Source organism: Apus apus, chromosome 17 (genome assembly GCF_020740795.1).
Source record: "Apus apus isolate bApuApu2 chromosome 17, bApuApu2.pri.cur, whole genome shotgun sequence".
NCBI classification, from domain to species: Eukaryota; Metazoa; Chordata; class Aves; order Apodiformes; family Apodidae; genus Apus; species Apus apus.
Window position 1 is genome coordinate 3,984,595 of NC_067298.1, and position 19,026 is coordinate 4,003,620.

General features: G+C 40.4%; 1 protein-coding gene across 1 annotated transcript in view; it reads left to right on the forward strand.

Annotated features, from left to right (window-relative positions):
• OGFOD3 (2-oxoglutarate and iron dependent oxygenase domain containing 3) overlaps positions 1–19,026 on the forward strand; it is a 38,590-nt gene that overhangs the window by 16,079 nt on the left and 3,485 nt on the right. Inside the window, exons 7-8 of the mRNA XM_051634552.1 lie at positions 3,397–3,550; positions 8,504–8,627. Coding sequence (XP_051490512.1) covers positions 3,397–3,550; positions 8,504–8,627 — 278 coding nt within the window. The remainder of the gene's footprint in view (positions 1–3,396; positions 3,551–8,503; positions 8,628–19,026) is intronic.

Genomic DNA, 19,026 nt, shown 5'->3' on the forward strand with positions numbered 1-19,026 from the left:
TATAAAAATTTCTTGGGACTTTGTTAGAGGTGTATCACGTGACATGTTGTGTATCAAGGTGGTATTTCATGCTTAAAAATTTGAGAGCATCCATGGGATGTGAAGAAACAGGGAGGAGGCTGAGGAGGCCTCTCAAATTTCTCCATCATATATAGGTTTTTGTTGTACCTCTGAAATTCAAGCCTGGACTTTGGAAATACTCAATTTGCAGCAGTTTAGGTTACATGTATTTGTTGTCATGTGTGTACACTGAGGGGAGGGGAAATCCAGTCTTGAGTATTTCCTTTCTGTCCCTACCATTTCTCATCAGAAAGGTCATCCTGTGAAGGGCGTTTCTTATGAGCAAAGCTTGCTGGAAAGGGGGCTTGTTTCTAGTGACCAGTGCTTGAGTTTGAGTTACTTTGCTTATTTTTTCTATGTTGGACTTGGAGTTCATGGAAATTACTAAATGCCTTCCTGTTGACTTCAGCATGTGCTGGATTAGGCCCTAAAAAAATGTATGTTTGTTCCCCAGTTCTCACAAATGTTTGAGAGCACTGAAGGCAAACTAGAAGATTTAGGGTCTTCTCCCCTGAGACTTAACAAAGCAAGATAACTTTACTTAATGTGCAGTCTGCAAAGTCATTAAAAAGTTCTTTTCAACTTTTTATTACAGGCAAATTAACCCCTCTTGCTCATTGGGCTCTGATGTAAACAGTCAATATTCTTTTGCATATTTATCTTTCCAGGTAAACCTGTTTTGTGAAGCCTACTCCAAGATCCATCACAGTCAGTGAGGCTTTTTGAATGGCAAATTATTTATGTGCATAAAATTGATGTTAGTTTGCTATATGTGCCAGGATTGTCTTAAGTTTTTGAGCAATGCTGTGGTGGGTAGGATCACAGCTCCCAGGGCAGCAAAAGGCAGGAGCACATAAATCAACTGAAGAAGGCAAGGTTGGCATTTCTTGCCACCTCATGCACTTGAAGAAACTACTATGATTAAAAGTAATATTTGAAGCCAACAGCATGCAGGGAAATAAGAGGCCAGCAATATGCTTACACCCCCCAAAACAGCTACCTGGGTCAGCTGAAGGCAGCTGCTTCCAGGAGACCAGGGTAGCACCTACAATCACACCTTTAGATTTGTCACCTTAACTGCTTCATTAACCTGCCTTCCTGTTTACCCCTTCCCCTGTCTACTTGATTTATAAACAGGAAAAAAACAAACTTATGAAAAATGCCTTTTTTTTTTTCCCCCCTCTTTGTAGCATACTTGAACTTACGAGTTTATTTTCCTTTATTTTTGATAATCCACTGGCTGGCCGACTCCTGGTTGCTGGTTTTGTCTAGCAGGAAGACTTGAGTGGAGCTTTGCTTCCTGCTTGGTTTGTAGAACTTGCAGTCTTGCCCAAAGCCATTGCATGTGTCTCAGAGGAGTGAAGCCTGAATGGGGCCTTACAGGCACCAGACAGCAAATCTTAATGGAAGGCTTTGACAAGTGGGAAGGGAATCAGCCTGAAAGAGGAAACAGTGCTGCTTAGAGAGCAATACAATTACTGGAGATTTAAAGTTATGTCAAGACTGCAGCCTAACTACTTCAGGGTAGATGTATTCCAGCTGGCTGATTCAAGTGGCCTCCTGGTGTCAGAGCCAGGGAATATGCTGCTCTAGTATTTGTGGGTTAGGCTGTTAATTCTGGCATTGGGTTGTTCAAAGTGCCAGCTGCCCTCAGTTCATGATGAAGTGAAAGGAGTAATTACATCTAAGCTTTCTGGGAAACATAAGGCAGCCTCTGCTGAAGTCCTTCCTATTTCTTGGAAAGAAAACAGACAGAAAACAAGATCAGGCACCCACAGGCATGAGGAAGGACCTGGAGATCCTTTCCTGATGTCAGTTTTACAAGCTCTACCACTTATGTGGCTCTCAACTTGAAACCTCAGTTCATGCAGCCATGCAAATACCTGAAAATCTCAGCTCTGTCATTTCCTGATTTTTGGATTTTCACATATAAAGTAGCTTGAATTGACTCCTAAAGTTTAGACCCCTCAAAATGTAAAGTGAGACAGGTTAAAAATGTAATCTGTATGTGGATTTCTTTAATTGTTGGTGAATGACAAGGTGTGAACAGAATTAATAGTTAGGATTTATTTTATTTTTAGTACTTGGGGAAATAGTTTTTAAGAGATGATTGTTACAGCCTAGTACTGTAGGTCACTGTTTAAGTTCCCTGGAGAGTACTTGGGGAAAAACTTTCTTGGAAATTATGCTGCAGTTCAGTAGTGCCCAGAGGAGAAATACCTGACTTAGAAGAGATGCTGAACTGCTAATGTAATTCTATGCACAACTTCAGAAGTGTGTTTACTCAGGGTATCTTGTTTGTGTGCTGCTTTTGAAGCAAATAAGGAAGGAAAGTAAGACTAATATAATGGCAAAGAACATGTTAATAGTGGGAGAAAGCAATATAAAGATTTTAAGAAGCCCTGAGGATTAAAACTTAAACCCCCAATGTTTTCATTTAATCTCCTTATGTTATTGTATTCTTTGCTGGTTTTTTAAACTTGCTCAAAGCTAAATACCAGCTGTGGTTTCTGGTGGGAGGCACCAGTGGAGTTGCTCATGAATCACAAATTTCTTCAAAAGTGCTTTTGTCTGACCCAGGGCTCAGTCCTGGCCCTGCTCAGTGATACCTGGCCCTGCAGGTGCTTTTGCTGTTAGAGGAGCAGTGCTGTAGGGGATCATGTGTGTGGTTAGCAGTCTTCTGGTTTCATAGTCTTAACAAATAAAGACCCTGTTCTTCCTGTTGCCCAAGAAACACAGGACTAGCCAAGGTAGAAATAGTTTGGTTGAATCTTTCAATGTTGGGAAAGACATTTTGGATTAATTAAAAAAAAAAATCTGGTTATGACACCAGTACAGAGGTTGATCAAGAACCTTGACTTTCATGGTGCCAGAGACTTCACCAATTACTTAAAATGAGTGTAAAAATGGTTGATGGTGCTTCAGAGTCAAGCCTTTACAAAGATACAACTTTCTAGTTATCTGCTTTGGTTTTAAAGTGTGTGCAAGATGTTAATATTGTCAGTAGTTAATAAACAGATATGCATGGATTTTTTTTCAGGAAAACAGACTGTTCATACAAAAATTTTAAAACCTAGGCCACAGGAAACAAATAGTTTTTCTCTTCATATTCTGAGAATAAAAAAGCCAAAATAACAAGCCCCAATACAAAAGACTGGGGGGTGTCTTTTGATGTAGCAGATCTTTATTTAAGGCAAAATGAGAGAAAATATGGGTATATGTTCCTCATTATTAGCTAAGGAAGAAGCTTAGCTCTGAAGAAGCAATGAATGAAAGAGAACACAGAAGAAGCAGGAGGTGTCAATTACATACAGTTTTGTGTTGTGTTCTTTGTAGTGATGTGAGAAAGAGAATTCAACAAAGGATTGCTCAGGCATTTGGTATCAGCTCTGCTTCCATGTACCTGACTAAGCCAACCTTCTTCTCAAGAATAAACAACACAGAAGCCAAGACAACACATGATGAGTACTGGCACCCACACGTTGACAAGGTAAGTCAGAGTGAGATGGGATACAAATGATTAGATCACTTTAAAGTCATTTTGCATTAAACAGACATGTTTTGATAACTGGTGCTTCTGAAAATCCTCCAGGGGATGAACCTAATGGAAGGATAAGTGAGTTTTAGAAACATAGGCCAGTACATTCCATTTTTAATTTTTATTTTCTCCACTTCAATTCTGCTAGAACAAGTAACTTGTGTGAAGAACTACTCAGGGATCTCTTGTCAGAAACATTGATTAAATTGATTTACACCTACATATTGTTTCAGTTTCATCAGACCTGTGTTTCCAGTCCAGGTAGTGCTCTTTCAGCCAGGTCTAACAGGACCTATTTTAAAGTGGTCAGTCCATCACTGTTGTTAGTTAATCTGAGCCTTTTAATTAATGCTTAATAACTCTATTCCATTTACATGTGAGTTGAGGCTTTTTTTTACTGTATGTTCTCTCATGGGGATATGGGACCTCTTTTAGTAACTTGATGATTTGTTGTTTTTAGAATGGAAGCATTGGGACTTGGTTTGAACTGCCTAGTCTCCATCTGCAGGCTTACAGCTTAACACTTTGCATTTCTTAATGAACTTAAATAACTTGGGATTGCTATTTAGTTTTTTTCCTGAATCTGGTCTCTAAAAACCTAGAATCCTCACATTTCATGTCTTCAGGATTTAACAGTTGGAGTCACTCAAGTGTCGTCGATCATCCCAAGATTGAACCATATAGATCTTATGCCATCAAAATCTAAGTTACACCTCTCTGGAGTCTGTTTGTGGGTGGTGAACCTTGAAGTCTATGACCTGAAACATCTAAGGTGAAAAAACAAACAGAGAAATATTCTTTGCCTTGAAAATATTTCCTGGGAGGAATCAATCAACAATGTCTGTTGCTCACAACATTAGGGTGAGCTCCTGTCCCCTTTCTTGTCGCGTAGGCAGAAGCAGCCCAAGTGTAGAGAACATGGTGACAGGGATGATTCCTGATACAGCCACTGTTCAAAAGAACAAAGAAATGAAAGGTGGGGTTTGCAGGCACTGATAAAGCAAAGATGAGACCAGCTTTTGGATGCTTTTTGTTTAAAAAGCTGTTGTGTAACCACTGAGTAGGAGTTGGACCTAGGAGCAGATTCTTTTGACTAGTGCTGAATTCAGGGAGGGAACTGTGCTGGTGGGTTTCATAAGAATTCCATCACATCTTGTGCTCATTTCCAAGAGGCACCAAATAAACTGAGAAGTCAGAATGGGATAGACAAGTTGTGGAGCTTCACAGGTTGTCATCAGTGCAGTCAGGCTGCCTGGTATTTTAATTTCTCAAACAAATTAAGATTTGCTTGCTACTTCCAGACAGCAGTTGAAAGCGAGGGGGAAAAAAAAGCACTGCTATTGATCTGAGGTAGGAAATATTTCCCAGATAAGAACAGTAATATTCTTATGTGGTCTCCAAAATAAGTGTGAAGAGTTGAAGAAAAAAAATCACTAAAACTCAGCATGTTTAAATATTTTCCAGTTTACTGGATGTTTTTGTGCTGTAGCATTATTTATGCTTTCCCCTTGGAATAGAACTTTGTGTTCTGCATAATTAAATGGTGAAGGTTGCTCCTAGAAGACTTCAGGATTTTTATTTTCCCTGCCTCTTTCCAAAAAGGTAAAATTAAGCTTCTGAAAAATGAATTGGACACTTTTTTTTCTTTCAAAGTCTGACACTGTTGGTTCAAAGATGTAGGCTTCTTGGAGCACCCAAATACCCCTCTTGCATTTTCCCTCTGTTGGCAAGTCTGTTGCAATTATGTTTCTTAATCTGAATGTCCTTGGTTTGGAAGATTTTTAACTGCATAGTGGAGTAGTACAGATCTATTGTATTTCTGAGGCTTTGGGCTTTTTCCCTAAAATGTATTTGGTTTTTAGTTACATAGGAATGGAAACCCTGAAGTTATTCAAATGACTCATTTAATCTTGTTGAATTTATAAGCAGCTAAAGCAAACAATGAGAGTGTTGGCTTAAGATGTGGAGTTTCATCTTGGATGGAATTTGTTTGGAGCTGAGCCTGTCAAACGTCTGATTTATACTGGAGTTGCTGCTGCAGGCTCAGCTCTGACAGAGATAGTCTTAGAACATTCTCTAAGAGAAGTAATGTGAGACTTGAGGATTTCTGCAGTCCCCTGCCTGGGTGAGGATCCTGTCATACTTCACAGAGTTGTCAGGCTCCCCCATAAGATCAGTTTTGGGTTGTTTTCCTTTAATTTCTTCGATTGGAGCTATTCCAGGACTTCAGTGCAAATGTTTTTGGGTTTTTTGCCTTAAAATTGTTCATGATTAGTTCATAGCCATTTTTTCCCCTCTTCCCAGTCCCACTTCTGATCATTTTCATTGCCCTCCTCCAGACATGCTCCAATAGGTCCATGTCCCTCTTGTGCTGAGGGCTCCAGAGCTGGATATAGTGCTCTCGGTGAGGTCTCACCAGGGCAGAGCAGAGGAGCAGAATTGCCTCTTTGGATCTGCTGGCCACTCTTCTTTTGATGCAGCCCAGGATGCAGCTGACCTTCTCGGCTACAACTGCACACTGGTGGCTCATGTCCAGCTTTTGACCCACTGATACCCCCAGGTCTGTTTCCACAGGGCTGCTCTCCAGCATGTCTTCCCCCAGCCTGTATTCATGTCTCTGGTTGCTCTGGCCCAGGTGCATGACCCTGCACTGCACTTGGCCTTGTTGAACCTCATGAGGTTCACCTGGGTCCACTTCTCCAGCTTGTCCATGCCCCTCTGGGCTAATCCAAACAGTTGCATTTGTAACAGTAGCCTTTAAAGAAGTATCATATATCATTATGAGCATCTACCATTACATTTTGCCATGTTTGACTTATTTGAGTAAAAGATGGTCCAAAAGAGCACACTAACTGTATGAAGGGTCAGGCTGAATGGAAATGCTTTTTTTTTTTTTTCCTATTTAATTGTTCACATGGAGCTATAAAAATTTGATTAGCTGTAGTGTTCCTCCATAGCTTATCTCCTGATTTTACTGGCAGCTTTTCTCACATAGTTTGAACTTTGGATTCAGTTATTAACCTTTCTGATACTGGAAATTATTATCAGGTTAATAAATACATTTGGTGTACATATACTACTAGCATCTTAAATAACTGAGTGTAATTTAGTACCTCTTTTCCATAGTGTTGCATTTCCCAGGCCTGAAATGCCTTTTGAGAGTCAGTGGTGAACAAAGCAGGAACAGGAACAATTTCCATGGCATTCTTGGTTCCCCAAATTAGTCATCTATAGAAATCAGATGTTTGGTTAGGCTAAATGCTTTATAGTCAGCTCTTATAAGTTCAGAATTCAGGAAGTTCAATAAAGCCACCTTGGAGAAGATGGAGGGTGCTCTTGGGTAGCAAAGGCTGCTGCACCACTGAAGAGTTCATTAAAAAAATTAATACATTAGACTTGCAAGTGTAAGTTGAACTTCTCATTGAACTATTCTGATGCCTTCACTGGCTGGAAGGCTTCCTTAAACTGCCTGGAAGTTTATCACCAGCTCAATGAAGGGGAAAATAGCTTTGCAAAGCTGATTGCAGGAGGAGGGCTGCAGAGCAGCTGTTCTGAGGTGCTGCAGCACCATATGTTAATTCATTCCCATTTATTGCCTTACATTGCTACTAAGGTTTGGGGAAGTGTGGGGAGAAGGGGTTAACAAAAACATTTCTCTCACTCTTGTGATTTGGACTGTGCAGCATATCACCAGATTTGGCTTTTTACCTTTTAAGCCCTTATGGTCAAAATACTAAAATGAGTAGGAATGAAAATATCTCCCTGTTCCATCTGCTGTTGTGTTCTCTTCAGTCGTTGCCCTCACAGAATAACATGTACAACTGCTGTTGAGCCAAAATGTAACTGGCACTAATGAGTCTAACTTGAAACCAAATAGAAAATATTTAGAAAACTTCTGAGTTTGGAAGTAGCACCTACCTCTAACAGTCACCAGGTCAGTCAAAACACTCTGCAAATGTTGTATATTGATACAGTTCTACTGTGCTGCACATGTCACTGTTTGACAGTGTAATGAGGAACTTGAGTTGTGATGCACTGTGAAGTAATTGGAGAAGGCAACCACTGATTTTAAGAATAATTTTAGTTGTAGATATGAAAAGGAAATATTTTCAGTCATCTGAACTCTTAAATATTTAGATAGCTTCACTCTGAGCATTAATATGTAGTATTTCTTTTCTCCACCTTCAATGTACACATGGAGCAAAAATAATACTTTAAAAGGAAGGAGAATCACCTTGTTATACTTAAAAATGAGGTGTTTGGTTTGTAGGCTGAGAAGAAGCAGAGACTTAGAAAGTCATGTTGGAAGGCTTTCAAACAAAATCTGTATGGAAAAGAGTGAAGTTCCTCCAACAAATGTGTGTTTACTTGGAAGGTCTGATTCACTGTTCCCATGAAGCTCCTGCATGGCAGCTGATGAAAGTAAAAAGTGGGGTTTCCAGAAACATATAACCATCATTAGTTAATGGATGAATTAATTAGTTAAAGCCTGTTCTTGCATCTTATCACCCTTATGGTGAAATCTTATCTTGAAATAATATAAAGAGATCTTTTTGATGTCTTTTTGGTACAATGCAGAGGTGTAACTTCTGACACTGTTGGTTTTTGCTGGCTGTTGAGTAGATTCAGAATATGAATCAATAGGAGCACTTTTATTATGGAAGCTGTAATAACAGAAGCAATAAATATGACATGCTAGCCTTGCATGTAGTGTGTGGGTGCATAGAATAGACTAATAAACATCTGTAATTTTGAGAAGAATCTTAGCTTTGAGAGACCCCTTGATCAAATATGTGAAAACAGGAAAATTAGAAAAACTCATCAGGTCTGCCTGCTTAATTATTTGTGCTCTGCAGGGATCAGAGCAGAAGTTGGTAATTTTGGGAAATTTTGTCTTCCTCCTAGGTGACTTATGGCTCTTTTGACTACACTTCACTGCTCTATCTCTCTGACTACACTGAGGACTTTGGAGGTGGACGGTTTATCTTCATGGATGCAGATTCCAACAAGACAATAGAGCCCCGAGCAGGTAAGAGTCTTGGTTTGCCTGTGCTGAGGCAGGGCAAGTGATGCCATTTATTAACTGGGTGGACTGGTGGATGTAGTGGGACTTGGGTTTGTGGCAGCAGGAACCGTGCGGAAGAACGTAGCATTTTGTCTTCAGATTGGTGACAGAAAAAGTGAAGATTAAAAAAAGATTAAAAGGGAGTTAAGCCACACAAAGCAAATTCCTGGAAAGCTGTAGGGCTTTGAGCTGCAATTCAGGTAGGACAGCTTAGCAGGTCACTGTGTGTCAAGAGCAAAGATAACTGTCTGAACACAGCAAATCCAGAAGAAAACAATTTATTTTAGGCTGGCCTGAAATTCCTTTGTTCAAGGTGTGGCTTAATACCCTGTAATTGCTGTGGCTGGGGGTGAAGGTGATTGATTACCCTGCCAACCTGCAGCAACATGATGAACCACAGCAACTTAGTTGAAAGTCCATACCTTCTGGCAGGGTTGAGCATTCTGATGTCTGCTGATGCCTAAAAAAACCCCCACCAAAACAAAAAAGCTGGTTTAAGATTTTTCTCATAATTTAAAACTAGAATTACTTAGGGCAGGTGGCCTAGGAAGAAAGATCTCAGCCTTAACTCATCTGTCTGGCAGTTGAGCACTGAGCTTACAGCAGTGTCACCTTTTATAATGCAAGTCCAGTCACACTTTTGCAGAAAGAAAACAAGCAAGGACAACTTTATATTCCTACTGTGTTCTGTCTCTTTTTCAAGAGAGAAAAGATGGAAATTTACTCATTTAAAGATGGCTTCAGTAATTGTCTGCTGACAGGCATTAGCCCCAGCTGAAATCACAGAGTTGTCAGAGTTGGAAGGGATCTCTAGAGATCATCTAGTCCAACCTCCCAAATGACTTCTGACCATTGCTGCCTGCAAATGGGGATGGGTGAGGGGTTTTCTTGATTTACAGATTGTAGTGATCCACTCCCCAGCAGTAATGCTGGCTTAGATAAACAAAGAGATTATCTGCATTCTGGGTTTGGTATCAAGAATTGTGTGTTTGATTATTTTGGCTTTTGTGGTTGGAAATAAACCCTAAACCGAAAGTATAATCCTTTGCAAAATGTTGCCACCAGTCTTTTGGAAGGGAACACATCAAACTATTTCATTTCCAGATGCAATTTTAAGATTAACAGGTTTTTCTAGTTGTAGAAATCATAGCTGAATTGCAGGTAGCTGGGAGGACAGCTGCCTCCTCACACAGCACAGGAGCACTCGGTTCTGTGGCTGGATGGAATGTGCCCCTGACTTAATTTCAAAGAGTCTGCAACTGTGAAATTGCTTCCATTCAGCCCCATCAGGTTAATTTTCAGGCTCTGCTGCAAGTTGTTTGCTCATTGTTGGTTTTGGGGTGGAGTAGGGAGCAGATGAAGTGCAGAAAGGTCTTTAATAGCACCTGGTTTGAGCGTTCCCTCTCACAGGTGGATGTGTTGACAGTGTGTGTGTCACAGACCTGGTTAAACACACCTTTTAAAACAAAACAATGCAAAGTTGATAGGGAACAGCCTGTCTTGAAAGATCAAAGGTGCTCCATGTACACAACAAAATCAAGTTTAATGCCAGTTCCACCTTTCTAACACACTTCTCTATCTAAACATAGTTGTCAGGAGTCCTGTGATTGTGTTACTACCTGTGGTGCAGTCTAAATAACTTCTAACATCCCCTGGGCAAAAGAGAAGCTTTAGAGGTGAAGCACAATGTGAAGGCAATTGCACTTAGTTTTCCCCTTTCTGATAAAATGTGGCTTGTGGGAGAATGAGAAGGAGGGAATTGCCCCAGGATGTTTTCTGCTGCTGGTGCAAGTTGGTGTATTTTTTGTGTTCAGAATGTTCCTTCACGGTGTTTTTTCTCTCCTTTCCTCTTTGTGGTTTTTTGTTTGGTTTATTCTTCTTTTGATCCTTTGTGCTTCTCTTGTCACTCCAACCCTACGTTTAAAACCATGTGCTGATAAGCTTTTATGCTTCTCATTTAGGAGATTCAGATGTTTTTTATAGGTAACTGTCATAATCACTGGCTTGGTTTTAGTGCTTGCCAGCTAATTTACCTTCTCCATCCTTCCCATGCCATTTCAGTTCTAAAACCTGGCACTACTTCTTGTCTCAAAGTTAGTCTGCATTTTGGGAACCTGGTACTGTGTGCTAAAATAAGCATATTCCTTTTTCTGTGAGCAGTAATTTGTTAAAGTGTCAGGCTTTACAAGCAGGGAGCAGAAAGACATTGTTACTGATGCAGCAGAGCAGAAAAGCCCTAATTTGAAATACAAAAAAGGACAATTAAAATAAACCATGGTGGGATTTCCTGTGTTTGGGAGGGCTGCCTTGGCCAGGCCACTGCTGCTTCAAATGCTCTTGCAGCACTTACTTTTCAAGGATCAATCTTAGCCAGTTTGGGACGGGGAGAACTTTGGTGTTAGGAGTGGAGCCTAATTTAAAACACTTACCACTTCTCTAAGTGTGTATCACTTGTGGATTGTGTAAGAAGTCTGTAAATCCTGATTCTCACGTATTTGAGTGAAAGACTCTGAATGTAACTTGTAGCATGATCTCTAACATTACCTAGTTAAATTATTAGCAAACACTCCTGGCTTTAAGTAGGAATTATAATTTATTAATCGAGAGGCTCTTGAGGTTTTTCCTTTTGAACAGACATGAATAAGTCACTGATTCCAGTTCACATGTACAGGCCTCTGACTAATCCATAACCAAATGTGGCACTAAAGAACACAGCTTTCTTGGGCTCTGATGGCCTTCAGAAGTATCTATGTCTTTTGACTTAAGACAAGCCCCCTTTCTGCTGCAAGAAACTCACTGTACCATGAGTAAGAGAATTCTTTGCACCAAGTGAAATACTACTTTGAAAAGAAAACATTTTTGGACAAAGAAAAAGTTCTAAAGTATTGTTGCTTTTAAATGTCTACATAAATTCTATTTCTAAAATTGACATACTGGCATTTTTTTCCCCCTCCTTTGCACCAGGGGTAACTTATGTTCAAGAGACAAAAGAAACAGAGTAAAGTTTAGAATTAGGTCCACCTAAGTGAAACCCACAGCCTTTTCAACAGTAATTTTGCTTTGCTTGCCTGGGACCTGTATTAGTAACCCTCAATAGGTACAGGAGGATTAAGAATAAGTGACAGACATCAGGACATCCCTTTTTTAGTGGTGTGCTTTGTGCTGCTGTCAGTGTAAACTATATCTAAAATGTCCTAATTTTCGAAAGTCTTGTGTGAGTATTAGACAGGTCACAGGCTTCACTTTGTGATAAAGTGGAGATGAAACCCTGTGGTTGGAATTAACTCTCAGTACCAGTTGGGTTTCTTATTCGCGTGTGCACTTCTTGGTTTTAAGGTCAGCTTTTCTGTACTTATTTTCAACTCCCAGGGGAGTTTGTTCTTTCATACCAGTTGTTTATTACAGAAGGCTGGAAGGAAAGGTCGCAATCACTTCTGTGTGTCTGTGGAAGAAAATAATCTGTGGTGCCAAATGAATTCTGTGTATTGGAGAGTGAAACATGACCTCCTTGAATATCAAACTTAGCATATTTTTTCATGGCTGTCAGAACTGTGTGTTTCTGAAAGAGTAAAGATACTTGATGGAGGTATGAGCTACTTGGGAACTTGTGCACTTGGTTTGCTGTTCATTTAGAATGGAAAAAAGCTTGTGGTCAAAGCCTGAGCCATTAGTTTTTCTGCCCAGGTGAGGAAAAGCAAATATTGAAGCGTGTGTGGGGGCTTCAAGGTGTCTGAGTGTATCTTCACTGAGTAGTGTAGCTTTATTGCAGTGATTAGATATCACGTGACCCTCAGATCCTGTAATATGATACTAAGTGCAGTACTCCAAGTGAAGTGGTGGGAATTTATCCTGTCTTTTAGTGAGCTCTTTAAAAAATCAGTTTGAAGGAATTCACTGGTACAGGCTGAAGGAATGCAGCATAGTGACAAAGTGCAATGATATGTAAAGTAAGATCTCCAAATTCAGAAGTCCCACAGCAACAGCAACACAAGGTGTGAGCTGTGTTTAAAGCATATATTTAATAATCCCTCTTATGTTATACAATGTTGGATTTATTTCCCCCCCCCACTAAGTATAGGTAGGCTCATCTTTCTTTACAATGAATCTGCGTCATCCAGGTTCACTCTGGATCATGATCATCTCCTGGCATTCTGAGCTTTAGCTTTGCTCCAGTCAGTAAAACTGGAGCACATCTTGATGTTAAATCTGTAACAATTGAGAATGATTTTTAAAAAATCCATAGAGGTCAGTCACTGCCAGTCCTAGAGAAGAATAAATGGAGCTGGCATTAGCAGCTCAGCAGTAACCAGCTCTGCAAAGTCCATGGGTTGTACAACAACAGCTCTTACTGCTTTGCAAAACTAATCACAAATTGCATCTGGGTCTGGTAGATGATGGCAGAGAAAAATGGTAGAAAAAGCAGGATCTGTTGCAGCTGTGACAAATATGCAGCAAAGCTGAAGGCAGAAAGAGGGAGCAGAGGAAAATCAGTCAACCAGTTACCTGATTAAATTTGTAGGTAACAAAGTAACAGATACAGTAAAAATACCAGTTTAACTACTGGTCTGAGCTGTGCTACACTCTATAGTCCAGTAATGATGTTCCATTTCTTGGTTCATATGCTTGTGAGTGTTCATGTCACACACCATAGATGCCATAATGAATTCTTTTTGTTTAAAGGCCACTTTATTGAAGTGTGCAGCAGAAGTTACCCTTGTTTTTATGCTTTAGTGATTTACTAAATGAAGGTGAATTCTTTCACTATCAGAAGTCCAAAACCTAGAACTCAGGCATCTGTGTGATTTGACCCCAGCTCTACTAAAAGTGTTATGTTTATCAAGGTAAAGAAAAATAAAATTGATCATCTGGGTGTATTTCATGTGATTGAAATGACAATACTTTGTTCTTAGAGGCTTCTCTTGGAGAGGCTGTTTTGTAGGAGTCCAATTTAGAAACCTTTTGTAGCTGCCCAGGGTGTTCTAACATGGAACAGAGCAGACTTGAGTGTACCTGCTGGGTGAGGTTGAGTACTGGAAGGCAGAGCAGAAGAGATATCCTTGTCCTTCTCTTGGCTGTGGGGAGAAGAAATGGAGCCAAAAGACCTTGGTGAGACTCAGAAATGGTCTGCAGTTCCCACTTCTAAATAGTTCTAGGTTGTCAAACCTTCAGACTTAATGTACAGAGCAGAAACTATTATTTTGAGCAACCAGTTGTGCTGGTAGGAGAGAAGCAGGCAGGGATTCTGCTGAAGTTTAAAAATACTCATATATGCTTTCAGTAGGAAATAATTACATTAGTTTCTTTAAAAACTAATTTACAAGGTTTCATTCCAGATGCTTCTGAATTTAAATAGAAGCAAGTACTTTTTAAAGTATTGACCAGACTTCTACAATCACAAACTGGCTGTGGGGGTGTGTATGTGAATCAGTGATTATTTATAAGTCATTGCTGTCTAGTGAATAAATTGTGGACAAAGCTTGTAACTGGGCTTCAGTAGGTACCCGTTGCAGGTTTTTTAGGCCACAGGCTGCTTTCTGCATCTTGTGCTTGGCATATATGTAGCAAAGTTGTTTAGAAAAGCTTGTGCCTTCTCTTCTGGCACCCTCTCTACACCACAGATCAGGGCACTCACAGTGCCCTGGTGCTGTAATTCCCTGTTACTTGTGTGGGCTCTAGATAAGGACTTGTGGAAAGCTCTCCCCATTCTACTTTTTTTAATAAGTAATTGAATGGGCATCTTTGTTAAATAAGGTGTGGGGTTTTTTTATGGTGTGATCACAGAAAATGTCAGATTATTTTCTTAATTATATGGTGGTTTATCTTGGGTACTTTACAGGAGAATGAATTGGCAATTAATCCTAAACAGATGACAAGGATGAGAGCACCATTTGTGTTTGTGCAGTTTGCCCAGCAGTGCTTCTGTCTTGGTGTCACTCAGCAGATGAGCAGTTTTTCCTTCTTTCCTGATTAACATTTAGAGCTGATAAATGTTAAGCTGACAGTCAAAGCTGTCAGGGCACAGGATGAAAGATGTTGAATAGATCTGTAGTGCCGAGTAAACTGTTCCTGCTTCCTTTTAATCAGGCAGATGAGTGGCTTCATTTCTTCCTGAGCAGCAGCTCAAGTCTTTCCAGTGCCCTCAACCAGCTGCTGTGGACAGTGGGTGGAGGTGAGACCTCTGACATTCCCCCAGCTCTGCTTTGCATCCCTTCCCTGTCGCTGCCACCTCTGCCCTCCCCTGCTGTCCAGCCACAGTTGAAGCAGACCAAGGAGGAGAATGAGGGTACAATTATAATTCCCTTACTTGCATTATTTAGTGTTAGTGGAGCTAATCTGTAATTTGCAGTTTCTCCTCGATGGTCTCATGAGCCAAGGAGTTCACAAGGAAACGTGACAGTGAATTAAACTAGAAGGGCCAGAAGGTGCTGCCAAGAAAGCAGAAGTGGTAGCCCCATGTGAAGGACGGGAGCATGAGGGGGCTTGGAATCCAGTGGCAAAACAGGCATGCTGCAAAGAGTGTTTGCCAAAGTTGATACCAACATGAACAGCCTGTTCCATGTGTAACCAGAATAATTGAGGTTGGAAGGGACCTCTGGAGACCATCTGCTCTATGGCCCCTGCTCAAAAATCAGGCACAGAAGACCGTGGGGGCAGCAAAATACACATACCTGGGAAACAGTGTCTGAATGCTGCCCTCGTGTGCTAATGATGTGACCCTGAGGGAACTCAGAAGTTGGTTATAATTTAGAAGTTGGCCTTGATTTGAGACAGGGAATTGGACCAGAGGACCTCTCATAGTCTCTGCCGACTAAGTTATACAATGAATTTATAATAGAGGCATAATAATCTTGTAGCATTTTTTTCATGTGAGCAGTGTGGTGTGTTAATATTTGTATGGTTCTCAGGGTCCTTTCATATTTTCCCTACATCTTGTTTTAATTTCATCCGGCATGCCTTACTACTTCTTCTCTGGCCAGAGTAGGAACAACAGAGGGTATTTTTAATACTTGTAAAACAGAATGTGTGTTAACTGAAGTATTGAAATAGTGTTTACTAATTAACTTTCACAGCGACCCTGTTAGAATAGGTCAGCACTGCTTCATTTTAGAGACAAGAAACAAATGAGAGTAAGAGGTTTGGTTGAAGTCAGTTAGATGTGAAGGGCAAATTGTTTCCTTTGTATATTCCTCGTGCAACTGAATGTTAAAATTCCACATGGATAAAATTTTCTGAGAGCAAACCTTATGGGGTTGCTGATGTTTTTACTGTGATATTCAGCTGAATGCACAATTCTTCCTCACCTGTGTGCTGCTTCTCACAGTGGTCATGTTTTCTGAGTACATCTAGAAAGAATTCATTGCTAAGGGGCAATTATGAATGTGATTAAAACCCAGGGAAGTGAAAGTGGGGAAAAGCAAAAGCTCAGAGTTAATACACGTGTTCCTCCAGTGGTTTTGGTTTGAGTAATTAAATGGGATGTAATTGCTGCCTAGTGAAATATCCATTGCTTTTGCTGCTGTAAGTATTCTTCCAGAAAATAAGTGTTGCTTCATCTAAATTAGGATCACATACAATTCCTAGCAGTGGAGCTGGTGACTGGCTCTTTACGCCTTCGTAAATAACAATTCCTGCAAAAATTGGTTTTCAAAAAATCGGGAGAATAAGTGGTTACCTCTAATACTTGCTCCCTGTAAGAGGAGCAAGACCTTTCCTGTTTTTCACTTCACGAGCATTTCTCAGCCTGACAGCACTGAAGAGCTTGCCTGGTGCCAGTGACAGCAGGGGCCAGGCTCAGTGTTGATGGATGCTGCAGAGCTGAGCCTCCTTGCCCTCAGTCAGCGAGAAGGTAGTGTCTTCACATGAGTTGGCATCTGTTTTCCATGGTATTAGTTCTTTCATCCTCAATACTCTGCTTACTCTTTCAAGTTTTTAGAACTTGTGTGGCTGCCTAAGGGCTGCAGAAAGAGGCACTGGGAAGCAGCTCCACCTATGGATGAAGCCTCTCAACTGATCTTAGTGCAGAAGCAGAGCTGGAGGTGTGTCTGTGAACTAGAAAGGGAGCAATTGCAGGACAGTGACACCTCCTGCAGTCTGCAGGGAACAGAAGCTCCTCAGCTAAGCTTTTCTTGGACCAAACTCCCATCTTGAAATGCACCGACTAGCACTTCATGGTGGAAGGCAGAGAAAACATGGAAAGGAAAACAAGCTATAGATTCAGGTATTGTTGTCAAATAGAGATCAAAGGCAAGGATTAATTGCTTCTGTGCCTGTAGAGATATGCAGGGCAAGCATAGAACAGGCTCTTGTAGGTCTTGAGGTTACCACAAATCTTTCAAATTATTTTGTTTTTTCCTCTTCTAATAAGAAAGGTAAGAACAAGTGAGAGGAACCTCTAATCCATGGTTGCTCTCTTCCATAGGAACTAGGCTGGAGTACATTCCACTCCCCTCTTACTAGATAGCCTGATGGAAATCTTGGAAGAGCTATAAAGAAATGTTTAGCGGTTTGGGGGGCAAAAAAGATACAAGAGCATGGATAGAAGTGCCTACAAAATGTATTTTTTATCTAACTGGGGGGCCGGATGTCTAAGTGTTAACAGCACTAACTGCTCTGCTGTGCTGCACTGCTTGCTGTGGTTTGCTCTGCCTGATGAACTTCCCATGGAATGGGACGTGGAGGTGAGGAGATGATAGGTAGTAGATGTGAGAGGGCAGCCCATGGCTCCTTGTAAATCATGGATTTAAAACTTTGCCCTGAGGTTGAAGTACTAGTCAAAAAGCATCATGAAGCTAAAGAAGCAATGGAGTTTTTGGCATCTTGCAGTGATTGGGGAAAATGAGCCAAATATTCACTGTTGGGATGAAATACTTTTCAGATGACAAATTTATCTCAGTGGAAAAAGCCAAATATTCTGGGTTTTGCCCCTGGCATCACTTTTAACCTCACGACACCTCCATTCCAATCTTCATCCTTCAGAACATAGCTCAGAGTCTGACCTCCTTCTGAAAGCTTAGAAGCATGGACCTCAAAGACAGAAGATGATCCTTTTGCTGTTTCTTCCTCACCAAAAGTTCATGTCTTAAGGGACCAGGGATTAAGAACTCTTTTTTTGTTGTTGTTAGATAATATACTATAAAATGGTATTGAGTAGTAGCTGTGATCTCAGAGCTTACACTTTTAACAGTAAGTCTTGATAAATCAAACTGAAATGATGTGCCAGGAGGTAGCAGTAAAGATTTCTTTAGTGAAGCAGAAAAGCATGTTTGAAAGAAATCTGCAGGCAGGTCAGAGGAGGGGAGAAGAAAACTGAAAGACTGATTTGAGGCCGTTGTTAAATAATGAAAGAAAAGGACAAAGGAAACGAATTTTACACACTTTCTCCTGAGCTTTTGTCATTCAAAACAGCTTCATCAGGAAACCTGTAAGCTCATATATACTTGTATCTGCAATGAATGGCTGCACAGCCACTCTTGGCATTTGTAGTACAACACTGATCTCTGTAAAGCTCAGCAATCACTCTATCAGTATTTTATAGTCTGGAGGACTCAGTGGAACTGCCCTGTGCATGCCTTCCTCTCCATTCACAAGGCGCAAGGTCCTGTCACAGCTGCACTCATTGTGTGTAACACTTAAAGTGCACTTTAAAACACTTAAAATGCAACCTCACAGCTAAAGCCAGACCCATATTTTGTGTGGTCCTACTAACCTGCTAACATGGTTCATACTATGGAACTTTGGTGTTTAAAATCTTCAAAAATTATTCAACAGATTATGCCTAGGAGTAGGTCTGTGCTCTTTCAAGATACTTGCTTGGTCCTGACCTGCTTGCTTGCTTCTAGTGGTTTAATTTTTGAAGTGGTTTCCATATACTGTGTATTGAAGCAAGGTCCAGTCTTAGTGTGCTTGAAAGTGCTAGAAGTCATCCCATCTAGTAATGGTACAGCTTTATTTTAGCTTCTCATCCCCCAGGAGTTTCTGGATAATGATATTGCCATATATTCCTTGAAAGTTTTGTCAAATGGGACTGGAATTAACATGCTTTACCCTTTTTTCAATATTTATACTATTAAAAATAATGTGTTATGTAGGGAGTGTGCTTTTTCTTCAAAATTTTGCAGTGGAAGTTAGTGTAAAAGAAATTCTTCCTAGTGAGGAAAAAGTAACTTTAAAAACTGACTTCAGGCTTGTTCAGTGACTTGGAGAGTCCAGTTGACAGATATGGGACCAGATGCACAAGGTGGTATAAGATACCATATATATGAAGACATATTTATTAAGTTAGAAGACATTCTGTATAGCCAAAAACTCCAATTTAACTAAACAATACACTGAAACTTAACTGAATTGCTAGTACTTCTAGTAA